The following is a 17,946-nucleotide window of genomic DNA, read 5'->3' as shown; positions in this document are numbered from 1 at the left end:
TTATAAAACAGGCAACATATAAAGTGATCCTCTTAACAAGACTGCACATTCCTCTCTAAAAAATAAAGGTTATTTTACAAAAAAATAACAGAGGCAGACACTGTATTTTTAGGATTTCAATAGAATTGCGGAACCCTTTAGTGTACTCCATCCCAAAGAAATACACAAACACGCACACTTTAGGTATATTTATGGTATTACTTATGTAACATTAGTTGAATCTTAAACTCAGTATATAAAATACCAATAAACTAGTACAAAACAATAAGGTTCCACAAACCTATAATCATACAGTATATCCCATAAGGCTACTGAACATTACCTTTCACAGACCCTAAAAAACAGATATACTGTAACCGTATAATGTACTTTAAAAGTCAGCCTATGGGTGCATCACTAATACAGTTCCAAAAAAATATAAAAAGGCTATGCATTTGTACTAGTACTATTTGTGCTTGTACAGGTGAAGGAGGAAACGTTTCATAGCAAATACTGAGACACACCACAACCAATGCCATCTTTATGAAACCACAGATTGCTAATGCTTTATATTGATCCTTCACCATCTAAAATACCAGCATAAGTTCTTAACACTTAATATACATGTGTTACAAAGACACCCAAAGAAATCTGTCAAAACATGCCAACAGTGTCAGTATTGGTGTGTTTGTCCTTTTCCTTTCTTTTTCCTTTGTATTTTCTCCCCATAATCAAAGTTCTCAACTGCAGACAGTGAGGCAGGAGGCACTTAAGAAGGATGGAGGAGCAGAGTGTTCATCTTCCACAGTTTAATGTGGTAGTGTCTGGTGGCACTGAATCAATTTGGACCAGACCATGGGCAGAGGGGAGCAGGAACTAAAAAAAGATTAATGGGATGACACAACACCCGGAAATCCGCATAGTGACAGTCCTCACACAACCCATATTGTTTCACCAAGCTTCCTCCTGTAATCAGCTGGACACACCTGCCCCTGACAAAGAGGACATAAGAAACCTGGTTAAAGGGGCTTCAAACAGGTTCCAGGAAGAGAGCTGAGGACTTTAGAAAGGAAGGATTGCAAGATCCTGGACCCAGGATGAGACTCAACTCAAACACTAGAGACTGAGCACAGAGAAGGGAAACTCCAACATCAACTTTCTCCCCCTCTCACCTAAATTGGACTCAGAAACAAACAGGGTAGAGGGACAACACCAGGGACACATTGTTCAGCACACCTGGGACTTAAAAAGATGCCTAAGAACCACCGAAGAAACTACACAGAGGACAGAACTGCTGGACTGCATTCTTTGGGCCATTTGTTGTGGTAACTGGGGCCATTGGCGTACTTGTGCTGGTCTGAAATGTGTGCTCCTTTGAAAGAATTTTGTGTTATAGGCTATGAAATGGGTAGGCAGGGTGTTGGAATTGGTAAGGAATAAAATGGGCACCAAGGCAATACCAACTGTCTGGTCTGTGGGTTTACCCATGATTCTGCAAAATAAAAGAACCTGTGGCAAAGGAAGAAGGGTCCTTTGTTATTGCTAGGTGGTGTAGTCAGTACACAGCAAAAGTAGTTCCTGAATTTAAGGGGTCATCAATCTGTGCTACCTCCAGCATGGCCATGCCTCTAAAAGGAAAACATTTTAATACTTTTTATAAGCATTTTGTGTTACTTTCACTGACCCAGCTCTTAATTGGACAGAAATAGAGGGCAAGAGGAAGTTAATCGCTGCTAATTTAAAACATATAATAACCCATTAGTACAGTCAAACCAATTGACCTTGAACAACTGAAATTAAACACATCTGGGAAAACATCAAATAAACCAAGTTACATTTTTTTATAGATTGCAAATGTAGAAGATACAGTAACTATGCTTCCTATTGATTATTGCATGATTACATGCATTATAAAAATAGTTCACTGTAACTCATACAAAAACAAATAGTGCAGTGTTTTTCTACTCTGCATTTCCATAATAATACAGTGCCATACCACGGTTGTCCAAGAATATAATTAATTTTCCAAAATATGTTCATGGAACATAAAGAAACTTGTGAAGCAATTTATATTTCAACAAAACTAAAATGTGTTAACATCTATGTAAAATGCAAATAGTGCAGACAAGAGGCTACTATTTGTATTACTAACACAATGGTATAAAGCAAATGCCAGATGCAGTGCCTCACTAGAAAACAGGATCCATGACTGCTTATCTTACAGTATTGTTAGCTACAGATTACCATATCCGGGTTAGTAGAGCTTTTTAAATATTATATTTCAGCAATCCACTCCCTTTTAGCAAACTACAGCTCTAATGTATTACAATCACACATTTGCACAGCCATAAGAATGTGCCGATTAGCTAGACTCCAGCCTCCAAGGCATGGTAAGAGAGTTATTACCAGTCATTAAATGAGACTTTAAAAATTCAAATCCCTTCTCACAACAGTGAATTACTTAAAAAAGGACAATAAATGATACTGATTCAAAACTTTTAATCTGCATAATCATTTGTTCTGCAGGGTTTTTTTTTGTGGGTGAATGAGAAAGAAAGCTGATATTTCAGGGCAAGGCTTAGATGTACTAGCTGTTAAAAAGCACTGAATGATTTTTCTACTGAACTGCAGATGGCAACACCCCCACTACTTACAAACTTCTGCTTCTCGCTTCCTGAAAGATATATTAAACACAGAGCCTGTAGGAGGTAGAATGTGATCTAGACTCCGCCTTGTAGGCTCAGGAATGCAAATCATTAAACAAAACCTGTGATCCTTCAGGTGTCAGGTTTAGTTTATTCTCTGTGAGGATAGGTGAAGGTCATAGACGTGCAGCATAGGAACTCAGATAATCAAAACTTGAGGGAGGGACTGATAGAGAGCAAGTCAGTGAGTGTCTACAAAAATTCTTCCCACCCATCGGCCAAATAGGATTATTAACACAGAGAACTAAGAAGCTCCAGATTAGCTTGGAAATGCCAATAGCTGATCTCCTGGGTGTTCAGTTCGACATGCAACTGCTGGGCAAGCTGTCTCTGTCTGTGGCAGCTGTGCTGCTCATATCTTGGGCTTACAAGTTCTACAGTTCTCGGGGATTCACTGTTCACCAAGATGGATCAGCCCAGGGAAATGGAAAAATGGTCCAACAAAGTCACAGAGATGTTTCTTCAGGGTCCTGCATCAGCTGCAACTCAGAGCTTCGTCCACGCCAGAAAAACCTAGCTGAGGATGCTGAAGAGAAATCTTTGGTGGCAAATAAACCTGACATCCAGAGTAAGCCAAGAGACACAAGCCCAATTAAGGATCCAGCTGATGAAAGTGTCATAGATAAACACTCTTCAGCACTGCTGAGCACTGGCACAAACAAATGGACAGTGGAAGAGAACAGCTCTGACAGTGCACAGAAAACATTTACTTCCAGTCCTCTGGAGTTTCATGAGCAGTCTGCTGATTGCATCCCAAGTGGTACCTTGTCACCCCCTGCTGCAAAAGAACAAGGTAGAGTAAGTCCAGCAGGAGTTCGCTCTCCACTCTTGTTAAGGAAGTTGGAGCCTGGTTCTGGTGTTGGTCGAGAGCTCAGGCAAAATCTGGAGCACCCAGGTTCCTACTTCAGCTTCCAGTCCAAGGCAGAGATCACAGTAGGAGATGGCGACCTCTTGTTAGGGAGACCTGGAGGCGAACTGATGGAGGTACGTGGAAAGATTTATGACTATTATGTGGAATCTGCCTCCCAGTCTATCTCAGGGGATAGTGCCTATCACTCAACTTTCCTCAGCCCTGCACGCAGGAGCTGTGAAGACAATGTTTTACAAGACTCCTCTTTTACCCTTTTCCCACAAGATTCTGAGCTCTGTTATAAAGACTCTCGTTCTCCTTTAAGTCCAGTTGGACTTCTGCCCCAGTCTTCTGGGAGACAGGGGCATGGCCTAAGCAGAAAAGAGAGCATTTCTCAGATTGTTGAGAACTCAGACCTCCAGATCCCCTTCATGGAGGCAAGGGCATCCACTCCAGTGAACAGTGAGTTTGACTCGAGAACAGATTCATCAGAAGACTTGTGTTCCAGTCCAGATTCCTTGATGTTTCCTGAGCCAAGCTTAGAAGTGATAGCTGGAGCCAATTTTTTACAAATGCCCCAGGACAGCATAGGTACTTTTGAACTGGAAGGCCTCAAGTGTAAACTGGACTTGGGTAACTGCCTACAAGCCCTCAGCTTGGCCAGAAAATATAAGCGTAAAGACCTCCAACAGGCAGCTTTTAAAGTCATGTCTGACAATTACTTTCAAGTTTTAAGAGATCCAGAACTGTATGGGAGGCTGAAAGCAGACGAAAGAGACCAAATTCAAAGGCTGCGAATGAAGGGCAGGCGGTACCTGATTGTGGCTGACATGGACCCTCAAGACCTGATGAGACCTAAATTGAGCAAGGCAGAAACTTCCAGGACGTCAAGCATGTTGTATTACTATGATGACTACAAAGACACCTGGCATCCCCTGAGCAGCATTCCCAAAGAGGTCATCTCCAAAGGCTGTGCCATGTGTACCATGGATAATTATCTCTTCATTGCAGTGGGCTGCAATGGATTGGAACGAGACCTTAAACCATCCAAAAATGTATTCTGTTACAATCCTGTGACAGGCATCTGGAAAGAAATCAGTCCCATGAATGAAGCCAGACCCCACTGCAAGCTAGTTGCCCTCCAAGGCTACCTTTATGCCATTGGGGGAGAGTGCCTCTACACTGTGGAGCGATATGACCCCCGTATGGATAGATGGACCTTTGTAGCCCCTTTGCCCAATGACACTTTTGCTGTGGCCCATAAAGCAACAGCGTGCAATGGACAGCTCTTTGTCTCTGGCGGCACCTTAAGATATAGTCTCCTTCGTTACAACCCAAAAACTAACTCGTGGAAGGAGAGTCTGATCGTAGGAACCAAGGAACGAGCCACAGAGATGGTGGCTATAAGGAACTTCATCTACCGGTTTGATGTCAACTCCTCTTTGGGTATCAGTGTCTACCGTTACCACGCCATGGCCAGGCTGTGGTATGAGTGCTGTTCCAAGCGTCTCCCCTGCTGTGCGGCCTTCCAGTGCGCAACCATCGACGACGTGATCTACTGTGTCAATCGGCAATTCACCATGAGGTTTCTCGCTGATGAGGTGTCTCCTGCCTTTGTGGCAGATGACTTGAAAGTTCTCCCTATGGCTAAGGGAGTGTTGTTTCCCTTCGTCCTGGTACTTCCTGAAAAAGGAACTCTGCAGACCCCAGTATGAGAAAATGGAGGTTCATTAATACCAGGGAAGGAAACGGGAAGGGTGAGATACAACTTATTTATTATAAGCTGATATTAATTTTATTCCTCTCCAGGTAATCTAAAAGTCAATGTTTGATTCACATAAATATATAAATATAAATTCATATAAACTTCTGCTATACCGCCTTCATCCATTCACTGACTATATTAAAAACACAACTGAAAGTATATTTTTAGAAATCTGATCTTGGGAGGTCATATGTAAGGCAGGCATATTCATATACAGCTAAATCTGTGCATTTTTAAAGACATAAATAATATATAAATGCCCCTTCAAGTAATTCATTCTAGTACTTAGCTTTGGGTGCAATGGGATTTCTTTAATAAAATAAGCTAATAAGAATTTGACTGAGAGCATAAGAATTGCATATAATCATCCACTGTAAATTGTGTTACTCGGGATAGAAAAGCATGCAACAGTTTCTATCAATGCACTTTTGGAAAATAATGGGTAATGGGAAGCAATATACAAATTTATTTCTTTAAGGAAGTGCTATCCTCCATACATACTGCAAAGTACTTATTACACGGAGTTTATTTGTGCATCTCCATTTAGCAAGAGGTTAATTTGTAGTTAGTTATTAGATTAAGTTTATCACATTGGATTCTTTCAACACAAATGAAGGAGGAAGACAATACAAGCAGACTTCTATCTGTTCACCAATCATAGGACTGCTGAATATGACTGTATGAAGCAGGGTCACGCTTTTGAGCTTTCCATAAAAATATACATGACTTAGAACAATTTTGGTATAGAGTATGCGCATAGATTATTTTTGAAATTGCATTCCATTGTGGTGATATAAACATAGTGGAACATTGATGGCATTTCTGCGAACAACTAACTAAATTGAACATGACATGACCTTCAAACCATTGTTTAAACACTTCCCCATGAAGTGTAAATTATGCTCAAGATGATTTGCAAACATCAGTAAAGTAATTTGTATGCGACTAAAATGTTTAATTATTATCGATTACGATTCCGTGAATAGTTGTTAAATAAATCATCGTAAAGTATAATTATTTACATGAAGACCATGTCCGGTCTTGAGTTATTGAAACTCCTTTCAATAGCCAGCATATACAGAGTGCTTGATTTCACAAGTAGCATAACTTAATGTTGTAACTATTATCTAAATTAATTTCCACGATGATGCCGGAGGATGTGGCGGTGATAACAATACTAGTAGCAGTACTGATGATGCACATTTTAATCTTGCAACATGAAACTGAGGCTGTATGTATTGCTGATACGTTGTGCAAGTTGGTGCCCTATAAACTCGGAACATCGCTTTCTTATTTCTTGAATATTTCCCCACTACCTAGGAGTTTGAAGAATTTGTGTCTCAATTATAGATTTCCGTTTATTTGAAGCTCGAAAAAGAAGTTTTAAATGCAGTCCACAATTAATGGTTATACTTATTTTTTTACCCTGCACTTGATCCCATTCTCTTAAACTCTGCTTTCGTCTCCACGGAAACCAGGTAATGGAGCCTCTTAATTGTGCACGAAAGACTACAAAACAGGCTGCTCAGCTTTGCTGATGACCTGCACACCCAAACGAGAGTTGCCTAAGGCTGTCAAGGTCGTCAGAACCAGCCCTGCACAGGCTAGCATTTAAACTAATCTACTTGTTTCATGGGGAGTAAAAAGACCGCACCGAGGAGCGGCGGAAAAGTCTTAAAATCGGTTTCTTTTACGAAACTTTTGTGCTAAGAAAACTAGGGTATTTTTAGTAGCAATACACTCCGTAATACGGGTAAGAGCACAAATAAAACGTTGTCATTAAAGAACAGAGGCTGCCTCTGGAAAAAAGCTTTTATATAATATTTTAGTGGCTAGCGACGAAAATATGTTTAAATAATTCAATCATTATGTGCTTCCGACTCATTCATTGTTAAACAGCTGAGCGTAGCCCGCATTGTCAGATAATACTACTTGATTCAGCGTTGATGACCACAATTACCAGCAGTAATATTTCACTACAGTTTCTGGATTAAAACAAATCATGGAATAACATGGGGCTGTAAAATGTATGGAACATCTATATTCCTAGTAAAGACTGAAATGTGATTGGGATTTCTAATGCTTGGGCTGTTTTGATTAATATCACATTCTTTTTGTTTAGTGATAATGATCTTTTTTAGTACAATGCATAAACCATTCAAGTAACACTGTCTTCATTTTGATATTTTCCCCTTGAAGGCTTTCAGTTTCTACTGAATGATCGTTAAAGTAATTTAATTCTGTGGGTTTATACAGTAGCTTGCTAGTTTATCAGTGTTACATTGGAACAGAAAAAAAGCAAGGTCACTTTTAAAATACAACATATATCTAAATGGAAAAAGGCTTGTCTTTCCACTCTTCTTTAATGAAAACTGGTATACATAATAAATGATTATAAGTGTTATACATTTTATGTATTTTCTATTGTTTTTCATGCAGCCATAGTACTAGTAATTATAAATCCTTACACTTATATAGCGCTTTTCTGGACATTCCACTCAAAGCACTTAACAGGTAATGGGGATCCCCTCCACCACCAGCAATGTGCAGCCCCACCTGGATGATGCGACGGCAGCCATAGTGCACCAGTACACTCCCCACACATCAGCTATCAGTGGGAAGGAGAACAGAGCGATGAAGCCAATTCATAAATGGGGATTATAAGGAGGCCTTGACTGGTAAAGGCCAATGAGAAATTTGGCCAGGATGCCAGGGTAACACCCCTACTTATTTTGTGAATCACTCTGGGATTTTTAATGACCACATAGAGTCAGGACCTCGGTCTTACATCTCATCCGAAGGATGGCAGCTTTTTTTTTACAGTTTAGTGTGCCTGTCACTATACTGGGGCATTAGGACCCACACAGACCGAAGGGTGAGCGCCCCCTGCTGGCCCCAGTAACACCTCTTCCAGTAGCAAGCTTAGTTTTTCCCAGGAGGTCCCCCATCCAGGTATTGACCAGGTTTACACCTTCAGTGGGTTGCCAATCGAGAGTTGCAGGGTGACATGGCTGCTGGCAAAATACTGCATGCAAAGTCTCATCCAGGATAATGATGATGATGATGAAATTTAAGTTTCAGGTTCAGTTTCAGTATTAACTACACAATAATATGCAATAAACAGTTACACAGCTCTTTTTTTGTCTTAGTGGGTGTTCGTTCTGTTGTTTGAATGGTCAGTCCCATGTTTCAGATATTGTCTATACAGTGGCTACATATGGTATTAATAAGTCATTAACAGTTCCAATAGGTTCAGATTAGGTCCTGAGCTTTTAAACCTTGTTGTGAGAACATGACTATAATGCACTTCAAAACACAAATACCACATTAACATTATTAATAAGGGATGAATGCAATGAAAATTCTAATCCCATACTTCCCATTTATTACATAAAATGTAAATACTCTGCCCACAATTCTGGTCACATTTATTTCTAGCTTTTGCATTTCACTCTTGTTGGAGACAGATGTTTCTCACAATCAACATTGCTTACCTTCACAGTTACCTCCTCTTATCCAGGATAGGAGTTGCTTTCTCTCCTCTTCTTGATCAAGCAGGTCTTCTTGTTTTCTCCACAGAAAACAAATTACTCTCCATCTTCTTTCAGTTCTCCTGAATTTGTTCATCATCCCTGGAACTTTAATCACTCTTTTTACTCTCAGTGTCTGGTTAAGCATCCAATGTAATGCAACTTTGTCCATGCCCTGTCTTCACTGTTTTGCCTTTCCCCTTTCCCCAGGCTTACTTTTTGATTTCATAGGAGCCCTCCTGTTTGCTTATGTTCACTTTGCACTGAGGGTTTGAGAGTAGAGCTCCAGTTTGCACTGGGTCCAGGCCTTCTCATTCACTGAAATCACCATCCATGGTGCCTGCTCCTCAGTTGCGACCCAGGTTGCTATGATGACAGGTTTCCTCCCGTATTATTCTCCCTTTCTGATTGGAGTCCAGCTGGTGCTGTGTTGGCCCTAAACTATTTTCCATCCCCGAGCTTCCACCCAAGGAAGCAGAAATGTATTTTTCTTTGTGTAGTCCGTTTGAAATCCATCCTCATCCCTTCAGTTTTTCAGCAAGATTTTGACTACTGGTCTTGCTTCCACATCAGTACAATTCACCTCACGCTTTCTTTCTGGATCACCACAGTGTCTTCCACTGTGAGTTTGATAGGTGTACTGGTTCCTTTTCACTGTGTTATGTAACACCTCTCGCTTATCATCATGCATGCTTATCATTTACTTAATTCTTCCAAAATATTGCCTTTACTCATATTCCTACAAAATGCTGCATCTAATAACCTAGGCACTTGTGATTCAGTTGTGAGAAAACAAAGCTCACAATTGCATCATATGTGGTTCTCATTCACTTCATGCTATGGAGTATGTCTCCAGAAGATACCTGCACAATCTCATAACTTCCAAAATGATGCTGGCCTGGTTAATAATTGTGTGTGTGAGACAGACTGGCATCCTAACCAGGGCATATCCACAACTTTCACCCAATAACACCAAGATTCCATCTGCTTTGTAACTACTGTAAAATTACTCATTTACAATGACTGTATTTTCTTTTACTTCTCTACATATAAAATAAAGCTGTACTTTAAAAAGACCTTGCTTTCATCTTTATTTCATTGGCATGCTTGTGTGAAGGGTGGTATCGATGTTTTAAAATGAACTATGCTGCTGGGCAGTCCAATTAGAGCACAATATTTTCTTACGGGTTGGAGCTCAGATGTATATTATTAAGTATTTTTGTATTTTCAAAAATATAACTAACACAAATAGGAGTGAACTTCTATCAAAGCACACAGCTACCAATTGTACATACATTATGTTTTTAAACATTCTTAGTTGTAAACAGCTTTTAAAAACAGTTGTATGGCAAATTGATTGCCCAGAATAATGAACAAAAATGTGCAGTTTGTAGAAAGTCCTAGAAGACCCAAATAAATTATATAATACATATTACTGGCATTGGTTAGTGTAATACTGGTAAGAAGATTGCTTTGTTGGCCTTGAATTGAAATTGATTTCCCAAACATAAAACATAAAAATATGATAAATAAAAACAGTAGAAAGGATACAAATAAGAGAAGGCCTATCTGCCCAATTTTGTACTTATTGATCCAATAATCTCATTCAGACATTTCTTGAAAGAAGCCAGGGTATCGGTTTCAACCACAAGGCTGGGTAACCTGTTCCATACTCCAACAATCCTTTGGGTAAAAAAAATACTCCTGTTCTCAATATTAAGGCAATATTCATCTAGTTTCCAATTGTGTCATCTGCTTCACATCTGCATTGACTTTGTCAGCGCCTTTGAGGTTCTTGAGTACTTGGAAAGTCAATTAACATAGTGCTTTTAATTGTATAACTCCATCCTTTAAAACAAATCCCTTATACTGTATAGCATAACAAACACAACTGATTTTAGCAATTGTATCATTAGCCAATGAATAATAGTATTTTTACATAAAAGTAAAAACTTTTACATTTAGTAGAGCATCACAACAGAACTTTAAACCTAATACTTTTCAGAGTAAAACTCTCATAGCTGTACAGTTAAAGGGCCATGTGTTCATTAATCCAGGAAAATATGCAAATGGACAATTTTGTCTTCTTCAGATAAATGACTACTAAAAGTAATCGAGCTGCAGAATTATCTGTGACAGTTTTTTGTGTACCTTATGAGAAGATGAACAAGAGTTCAGCCTGTGTAATTTGGAAATACTTGCCTTCAGTCATATCTCAGCACCTCATATTTTAATTAAATTACAGTGCACAATGCATTAGTAAAACCTAATTTAGAATAGTGTGTACAGTTTTGGTCACGATATTGGAATCAAGCCATAGAAAAGTGGCCAGGTACATACCTAAGCAAAAAGGAATGTTTTGTCCTTACAGGCTGAAAAACCTCAATGTTTTTTAGCCTTTCACAGAGTAGTCTATAGGGGAACATTGAAGCATTCCACACTGAATATTGACAATGTCAGCCCAATGGAATTCTTCAGATTTAACAGGGAAAACGAACTGAAGGACACAAGAGGAAAATATAAGAATGTGCATTTTAAAAAGTGAATAGAAAATACTTCTTTACACAAAAAGTAGTGGAAACACAGAGCGGGCCACCCAGGTCTAATTCCTGGAAACATGAACATGTAGTGAAGCTAACACCCTGACTTCTTTAAAGAAACATCTTGATATGAGCCTTGCATCAATTAGCTATTAGCCACCAAACTAGCTAGATGAACCAAATAGTCTTTGTTCATTTGTAGCCTTTCTTATGTTCTAGTAAATTGAATAAGATCAGCTCGAAACCTGCTGTAAAAGAATGCACCAGGGGAGAAGGCAGGTTTCACGTTAAATTGTTATACCACGAGAATGCTTTCACGGATAACTCCAGTGAATTTTATTAAAGCCCTGTTATAATCAGTACTATTAAATTAATGTGTCATTTACGAGGTAGTTATAAAGTCTAACCATCACCTCAGAGAAGTGTATTACTGTAACTGAGAATGGTTTCAGAGATATTTGTTTTGGAGGTAATTGCAAGATACAGTATTATAAGCACAATGTATAATTGAAGATATATTAAATGAGTTTTGTTACATTAAAAAGCTGTGGAAAGACCTAAGATTATATGTCAAATAGCTTCATACAATTAATCACCACTATACCACTAATGTACTCTTAATCTATTGTAAAGTTAATTCTAGAAAAATGATCATTTTCAGTACTTGCAAATAATTTAAGTGACTTTCGATGCTTAATTTTCAAACAAGTACTTTAATACATTCTTTTTCTGAAGCAAAATAAATGCCAAAAAATGTCTCTTTATCATAGTTTTCCCCTCATATTCCAAAACCTGGTTGTAACTTACTTTTTGTAACATTATCTTAATTAACACTATAAAAATAATTAAATATTGATCTTAATAGTTTTGAGAATGAATTAAAGCTAATTGAAGCAATTTTCTAATGGTGATGAATTAGTTCCAAGTGGGAAAATGTACCCATTACCTGGAATTTTTCAATTTAACTTTATGCTTTTGAACTGTGTCTTTTTAAATGGCATGTGTGTGATTTTTAAAAAATAACATTTAGGTACAAAACTATGCACGTATACTAGGTGCAAATGGCACAAATAGCAATTAGGGGCATAATAGCAACACATGGAGGATATGTTGTTTGTGAACAATGCCATACCATTTTCTGCACACAGTCATATAAATTGCTATTCATTCAGCTTTGGGAAGAAGGCAAATGGGGCCCTCCTTCCTGAGCCATTACTATCAATATGGAAAGCCTATTTCAAAGTGACATACAGCCTAAACGTAATGATCACACTGTCTGGAGCTGTGGGAGAATGGGAGAATGAACCTCACTCATGTCTTAATGAGAGCAGAAACCATTATGCAAGAGTGCTGGTTTGATTTCCCTAGGGATGAGATATCGGTAGGCACTACTGTTTCTGAGTAGCACCAACTGTTGTAAGGCCAATGTCTCAAACCCCAGAATTATAACAAGGAGAAAGTGAGGGGATTCAATACCAATAGTTCATTTTCTTAAATCAGGGTTATTGGGATTTAATACATCCTAAATCCAAGATGGGTGGCACCATGGTGCAGTGATCAGTATTGCTGCCTTGCAGTGCTGAGACCCTGGGCCCAGTTCCTGGGGTGCTATCAGCATGATGTTTGTATGTTGTCTTCATGTTTGTGGGTTCCTGTTTTATACTCTGTTTTCCTCCCCCAGCCAAGAAGCATACTGGTAGGGTAATTTGCTTCTGGGAAAACTGGCCCTTGTGTGAAGGTATACATGTTTGTGTGTCTGTACCTGCCCTGCCATGGACTGGTGTCCCATCCAGGGTGTATCCTGCCTCGTTTCTGTTGCTTGCTAGGATAGGCTGCAGCTCCCCTGTGTCCCTGTATTGGATAAAGTGTTTAGGAAATGGATGTTGTGCTACCATAAGCAACGGGTTATCAGTGCTAGGTTTGTTCTGTTTTAATGTTTTATATATTTAGCTTTTTCTGAAGCAAAATAATGCCCAACGTTTAAGCTGCCATTGTGAAGAGAAACAGTTATCAAACAGTTAGGCAACATCAGAAAAGTAGGCATCATTAACATTCAAGCATTACAAACTGTCAAAAATGGGCAGATGTTGCAGATCAAACTGAGTACAGGTATTGTAGACTGATTCTTATGGTTAGTCCTTGCAGTACTTTTAGTTTATTGGATGGCAAATGAAATGAGCTTATTATCAAAATACATATTTTATTCACATAACACCATCATGAAAAACTGTGTACTGAGGAGCAAGTTTCTGTGAATAGCCTGCGGCTGTCAGAAAAATCCTAAATCATATGAAGAAACATAAAGCAGTTGGATCCACACATCACTGATGACATGAATTATAAATGTCACAAAGCTGGCTTGATATCTGTTTGATTAACCATTAGGAGCTCAGGTGTACGTGATAGATAAATAAAACCTTGTGCATGTTAAATATCATTTTAGTTAAGCAGTGTCTGCCTACTGTGAGCAGAGCTCGTGTACAAATATAAAAGTAGTACTAAGAAAGATTTTGTTATATTCGCTTGTGGGGCTCCACCCTTTCCACATTGCTTTAGGTTATAGAGGAATGTCAGCACATAAATCAGTGAGAGTGTTTGAAATGTGATTGAAAATGTGCAGTACTGCTGCTCATTTAGCTAACCCCCATCAACTATGATGCCACTTTAAATCCAATTAGTAGGTGAAAATACAAAGCCCAATAGGAAAAATTAGACTTTGAAACTGAAATAAATCACTCTCAGAATCCATGTAGTGCTTATCTGTACATTATCTGTCAGTGTTACAAGTTTTATTGCAATTTGTCATTTATTTTATTTAATTAACTTCTGTGCTTCACAGGTTGCAGTACACAACATCAGCAGAGATTTTGTTGGAACAAGTTGAAAACTGTGCTCCTACATGAATTAATTAAAAGAGCAGATCACAAGCACCTTCAGCCGAACTATTTCTGTGCTGCATGTTTATTGTTCAAATTTATGCTATTGTAATCCTGTAACTAATTTACTGTGGTTGCCTGTAATGTATCTTAAGCTGTATGACTTATTGCAATGCTTCACTATGTAATTTATCGCATCATATAATTGCTGCACACTACTTAATATTCTATTTTTTATTATATAATTATTAATTCATTTAAAATACAACTTTATTGTTAACTGCAAGTTTCTTTGGATAAAGATATAAACTAAAGGCATATTATTGAACTCAAACACCTTGCTACATTTAATGTATTCACAAGTTGGTAATTATATTGACAGCAATTTGTACGTAACTCAATTTGTATGTTGAGTTCTTTTAGTGTTCCAGTGTTCCTTGGGTAAAAAAGAGTTGAGCAAAGTAACTAAGAATTGAAATCAGTAGTTTAGCCAAGGGGAGGGTTATCATGTTTACTTCTGTTTGGTGTGATGCATTAGCAACTAGTGTTTGTAATCCACATAATGAAGACCGGATATCTATATATTTATATGTTTATATAAACTTATTTATATAATTTCCACATTACCTAGCCAAGAGATAGGACAGAGTGCAATGCAGGGCTTAAATCTGTAAATTTGTTTAAATCACTTCTAATTAAGGAAAAAGAAAGATAGCACATTCTTATACAACCATCTTCTATTATCTTCAATTGTGTTGTAGCACATTGGCTCACAGCAACAACACCCGTGCTACAGAGATAACCTGAGAATGGGCTCCTCCAACCAAACCATCAGAATCACCAGAGTAGATCGCATCAACCTTACACTTGACAAACTTAGGGTTTGAAAGAAGCCCTGTGGCGTGCCTGACACACCCCCTCCACTGTGAATTTGCGCTCCTCCCATGCAGGAGAAGCCTCTGTGCCCAAAAATGTTGCAGGAAATCTTGTGTCACCTCTATAATTTCTATCTTAAATAATGCAACATGATTCTTTCACTTCCCTGAGGTAGACTGGCGTCCTTTCCAGGGTGTACCCCGCCTTGCGTCCATTGAAGCGGTTAGGAAATGGATGTATGGATTATTTCATTTCCTGAAATAATGCTTGTCCTGAATTCTTTGCTGGTGATGCTTGTTTGTATTATTGTGTTGAACCCTGCTGCAAAACAAATTTCCCTCAGGGGTTGAAAAAGTTTGAATTGAAATGAGTTGATCTTTTGAAACAGTGAAAACAGAACCCGACAGGAGAGCTGGCACGGACTGGAGGAGTGGTGCATCTCTTTCTGATGCGACCTGCAAGCTGACAGGCAGGCGGGGAGTTATAGCAGTTGCTGGTTGCTTTAAAGGCAAGAAGAGCCTACCACGCTAATCCCAGTTTTATCCCTAGAGTCATAGTGACAATTGGGCACCACTATTTGGGAGAATCCTACTTGCAGTCAGCTTGCAACATCACTTACTGTCTTGCTAGGTATTATTCTACCAACAAAAACAAAGATCTCAAACCAGATCTAAAAACCCTGTGGCCTGAGTACCAGACTTGCAAAAGCCTCTTCCAAGAAACATAAAAGTAAGGACAACAGGTTAAATTTCGCAAGGTAAGTGTTTTTGCAATGGATTGACTTTGGCTCCCTTGGCATGGAAATATATCATCACATTTGCTACAATTTTACCCAACTTCTCTTCTGAGTTGCTCTTGTAACTTTACTCAAGTTCTGCTTTAGCAATGGAATTCTTTAAGGACAGACACAATAAAGCCACATTTCCTTCGTCTGCATTCCAAAATCACAGGTATTTGCATCTCGCTACAGAGAAGCCAGTGAACTGGGTTTTTTATGAGATAGCATGCAAATCAGATACCCTGCTTCTGTTCGCTAAGCACTTCCCTTATAAAACAGGCAAGCTTATTTATGGAGCAAGAACTGCACCTGGGTAGAAATGTCTAAGTCCTGGGTATAACTAACTGGATGGAGCCACACGCACATCAAAAACTTGCATTTCCTAAGAAAAGACTTTAATAATGCAGAGACTAGATAAGCCTGTCCTGACTGTTTGAAAAGCTTTCTTTACAATATTGCAAACCCAAACCAGTGGGAGCAAAATTGTTTTTAGATTGAAACTTGTAGAATTACTGTTTTGGGATAAAAAAAAGCTGGATAAATAAAGCTTCAGGTTGTATTTGTTAACATTAACAGAACACAACTGGGAAAATTGTACGGTTCTTACTCTTTGAAATGTCATCAGAATTCTTAAGGTTTTAGGAAAATAAACTCCTTGAGGATACAAAATAGACATAAAAATAAGAAAGTTGTTTATATCACAAGGTGATATACAGTAGGGGAGTAGTGGTTGGGCTTCTTGACTTATAACTGGAAGGTTGTGGGTTTAAATCCCATGTAGGACACTGATGTTACACCCTTAAGCAAGGTAATTTAACCTCATTGCTGCAGTAAAGTGCCAGCCATATGGGAATGCTGGCAAATTACTATAGATAAAAGTGTCCAAATAAATTAGTAGTAGTTTCACAACTATTTCTGGTGGTAGTAATCTCTGGAAAGTAAATTATCTCTATTAAGGCAATTCTTATTCTTATTCTTATTCTTCATGTTGATTGGTAATTGATAATAATAACTAAGGTCCCCCTTGTTTAACCTTTGAAACCAGAACACATATTGTTTTTCCTAAGGAAAAAAATCCTAAAGATTTGTTATCAGATCCACCACAAGCTTTACTGCAGAAAAATGGCCACTGAATGAGACTCTTGATTAAACATGGAACTAGTCATGGGGTTGGGGGTGACTTTATCTTCTTGGGGACTCCTTAGATAGTGTCAAAGAAATCCCAGGATTCCTTGAGGCCATGTGTGAGTACCACTAAGTTATAGAACATCTGTATTTTCTGGATTTTATTTGTTGCATGCTATATGCGCAGTGTCTATTGGTGTAATTAATATGTGGAAATTTGTGAGAATTCAAGACATTGTTTCAAGTTTACTTTTTTTCTTTTGACTTTAAGACATGTGCCTTAAGACCAGTGTTTTCCCTAAAGGAGCTCTATACATCTATATTGTGCTGTAGTGCATTGTATGAGTAGCTGTATGCATTCTGTGGTTTTCCATTTTTATTTCTGCATGGACAGATACACTGACCAACATGTCTTGATAAAAATATTCTGGCCCCGTAAAATAAGTGTCCAAAGGCAGTAAAATTGATTAAAATGTGGCATGACACAACAACATTAACATTGGGTTTCTCTATAATAAAATCCTTATTTCTGCTATTTTTAATCAATGTACCATACTTTTGATAGTCCTCATGTATCACTGATTTGTATAGCAGTTACCTAGAAGGTAATGATCACAAGCTTGTATCTCATTAGGTTTACAGTGCTTAGTGCTTACAGTAGAACACATTTGCAAAAGCTGGCATCACAGCCTCCCTAATTTACATATGAGACTAAAACATTGGTAAACATGCACAGGCCTTTTTGAAATTGAAGTTCAGTTTCATTCATGCTGAGGACATAGTTCCCCCTTACTGCATGTTATTCAACATTTTCTTCAAAACTGTCTGAATAAAGTTGTTTGATCTAAACCTGTAGTGTTGTGTTGAGTTCCTTATCAACTTCCCATGATTTGAATTGCACAATTTATGCAGCATATCCAAG

General features: G+C 38.4%; 1 protein-coding gene across 1 annotated transcript; it reads left to right on the top strand.

Annotated features, from left to right (window-relative positions):
* The first annotated feature begins 2,791 nt into the window (after positions 1-2,791).
* Positions 2,792-17,863, top strand: klhdc7a (kelch domain containing 7A). Its single transcript, XM_006642014.3, has 2 exons — positions 2,792-5,291; positions 14,209-17,863. Exon 1 carries the CDS (start codon positions 2,955-2,957, stop codon positions 5,247-5,249), a length of 2,295 nt encoding a protein of 764 aa, XP_006642077.2. The 5' UTR covers positions 2,792-2,954; the 3' UTR covers positions 5,250-5,291; positions 14,209-17,863.
* Positions 17,864-17,946: the final 83 nt, after the last annotated feature.

This window comes from Lepisosteus oculatus, chromosome 25 (genome assembly GCF_040954835.1).
Source record: "Lepisosteus oculatus isolate fLepOcu1 chromosome 25, fLepOcu1.hap2, whole genome shotgun sequence".
Classification (NCBI taxonomy): Eukaryota; Metazoa; Chordata; class Actinopteri; order Semionotiformes; family Lepisosteidae; genus Lepisosteus; species Lepisosteus oculatus.
The sequence above is the reverse complement of the archived record's forward strand: the minus strand, read 5'-3'. Positions and strand labels throughout refer to the sequence as shown.

Excerpts from the sequence above, each read along its gene's own strand:
- klhdc7a (XM_006642014.3), top strand. The coding sequence starts at position 2,955 with ATGCCAATAGCTGATCTCCTGGGTGTTCAGTTCGACATGCAACTGCTG.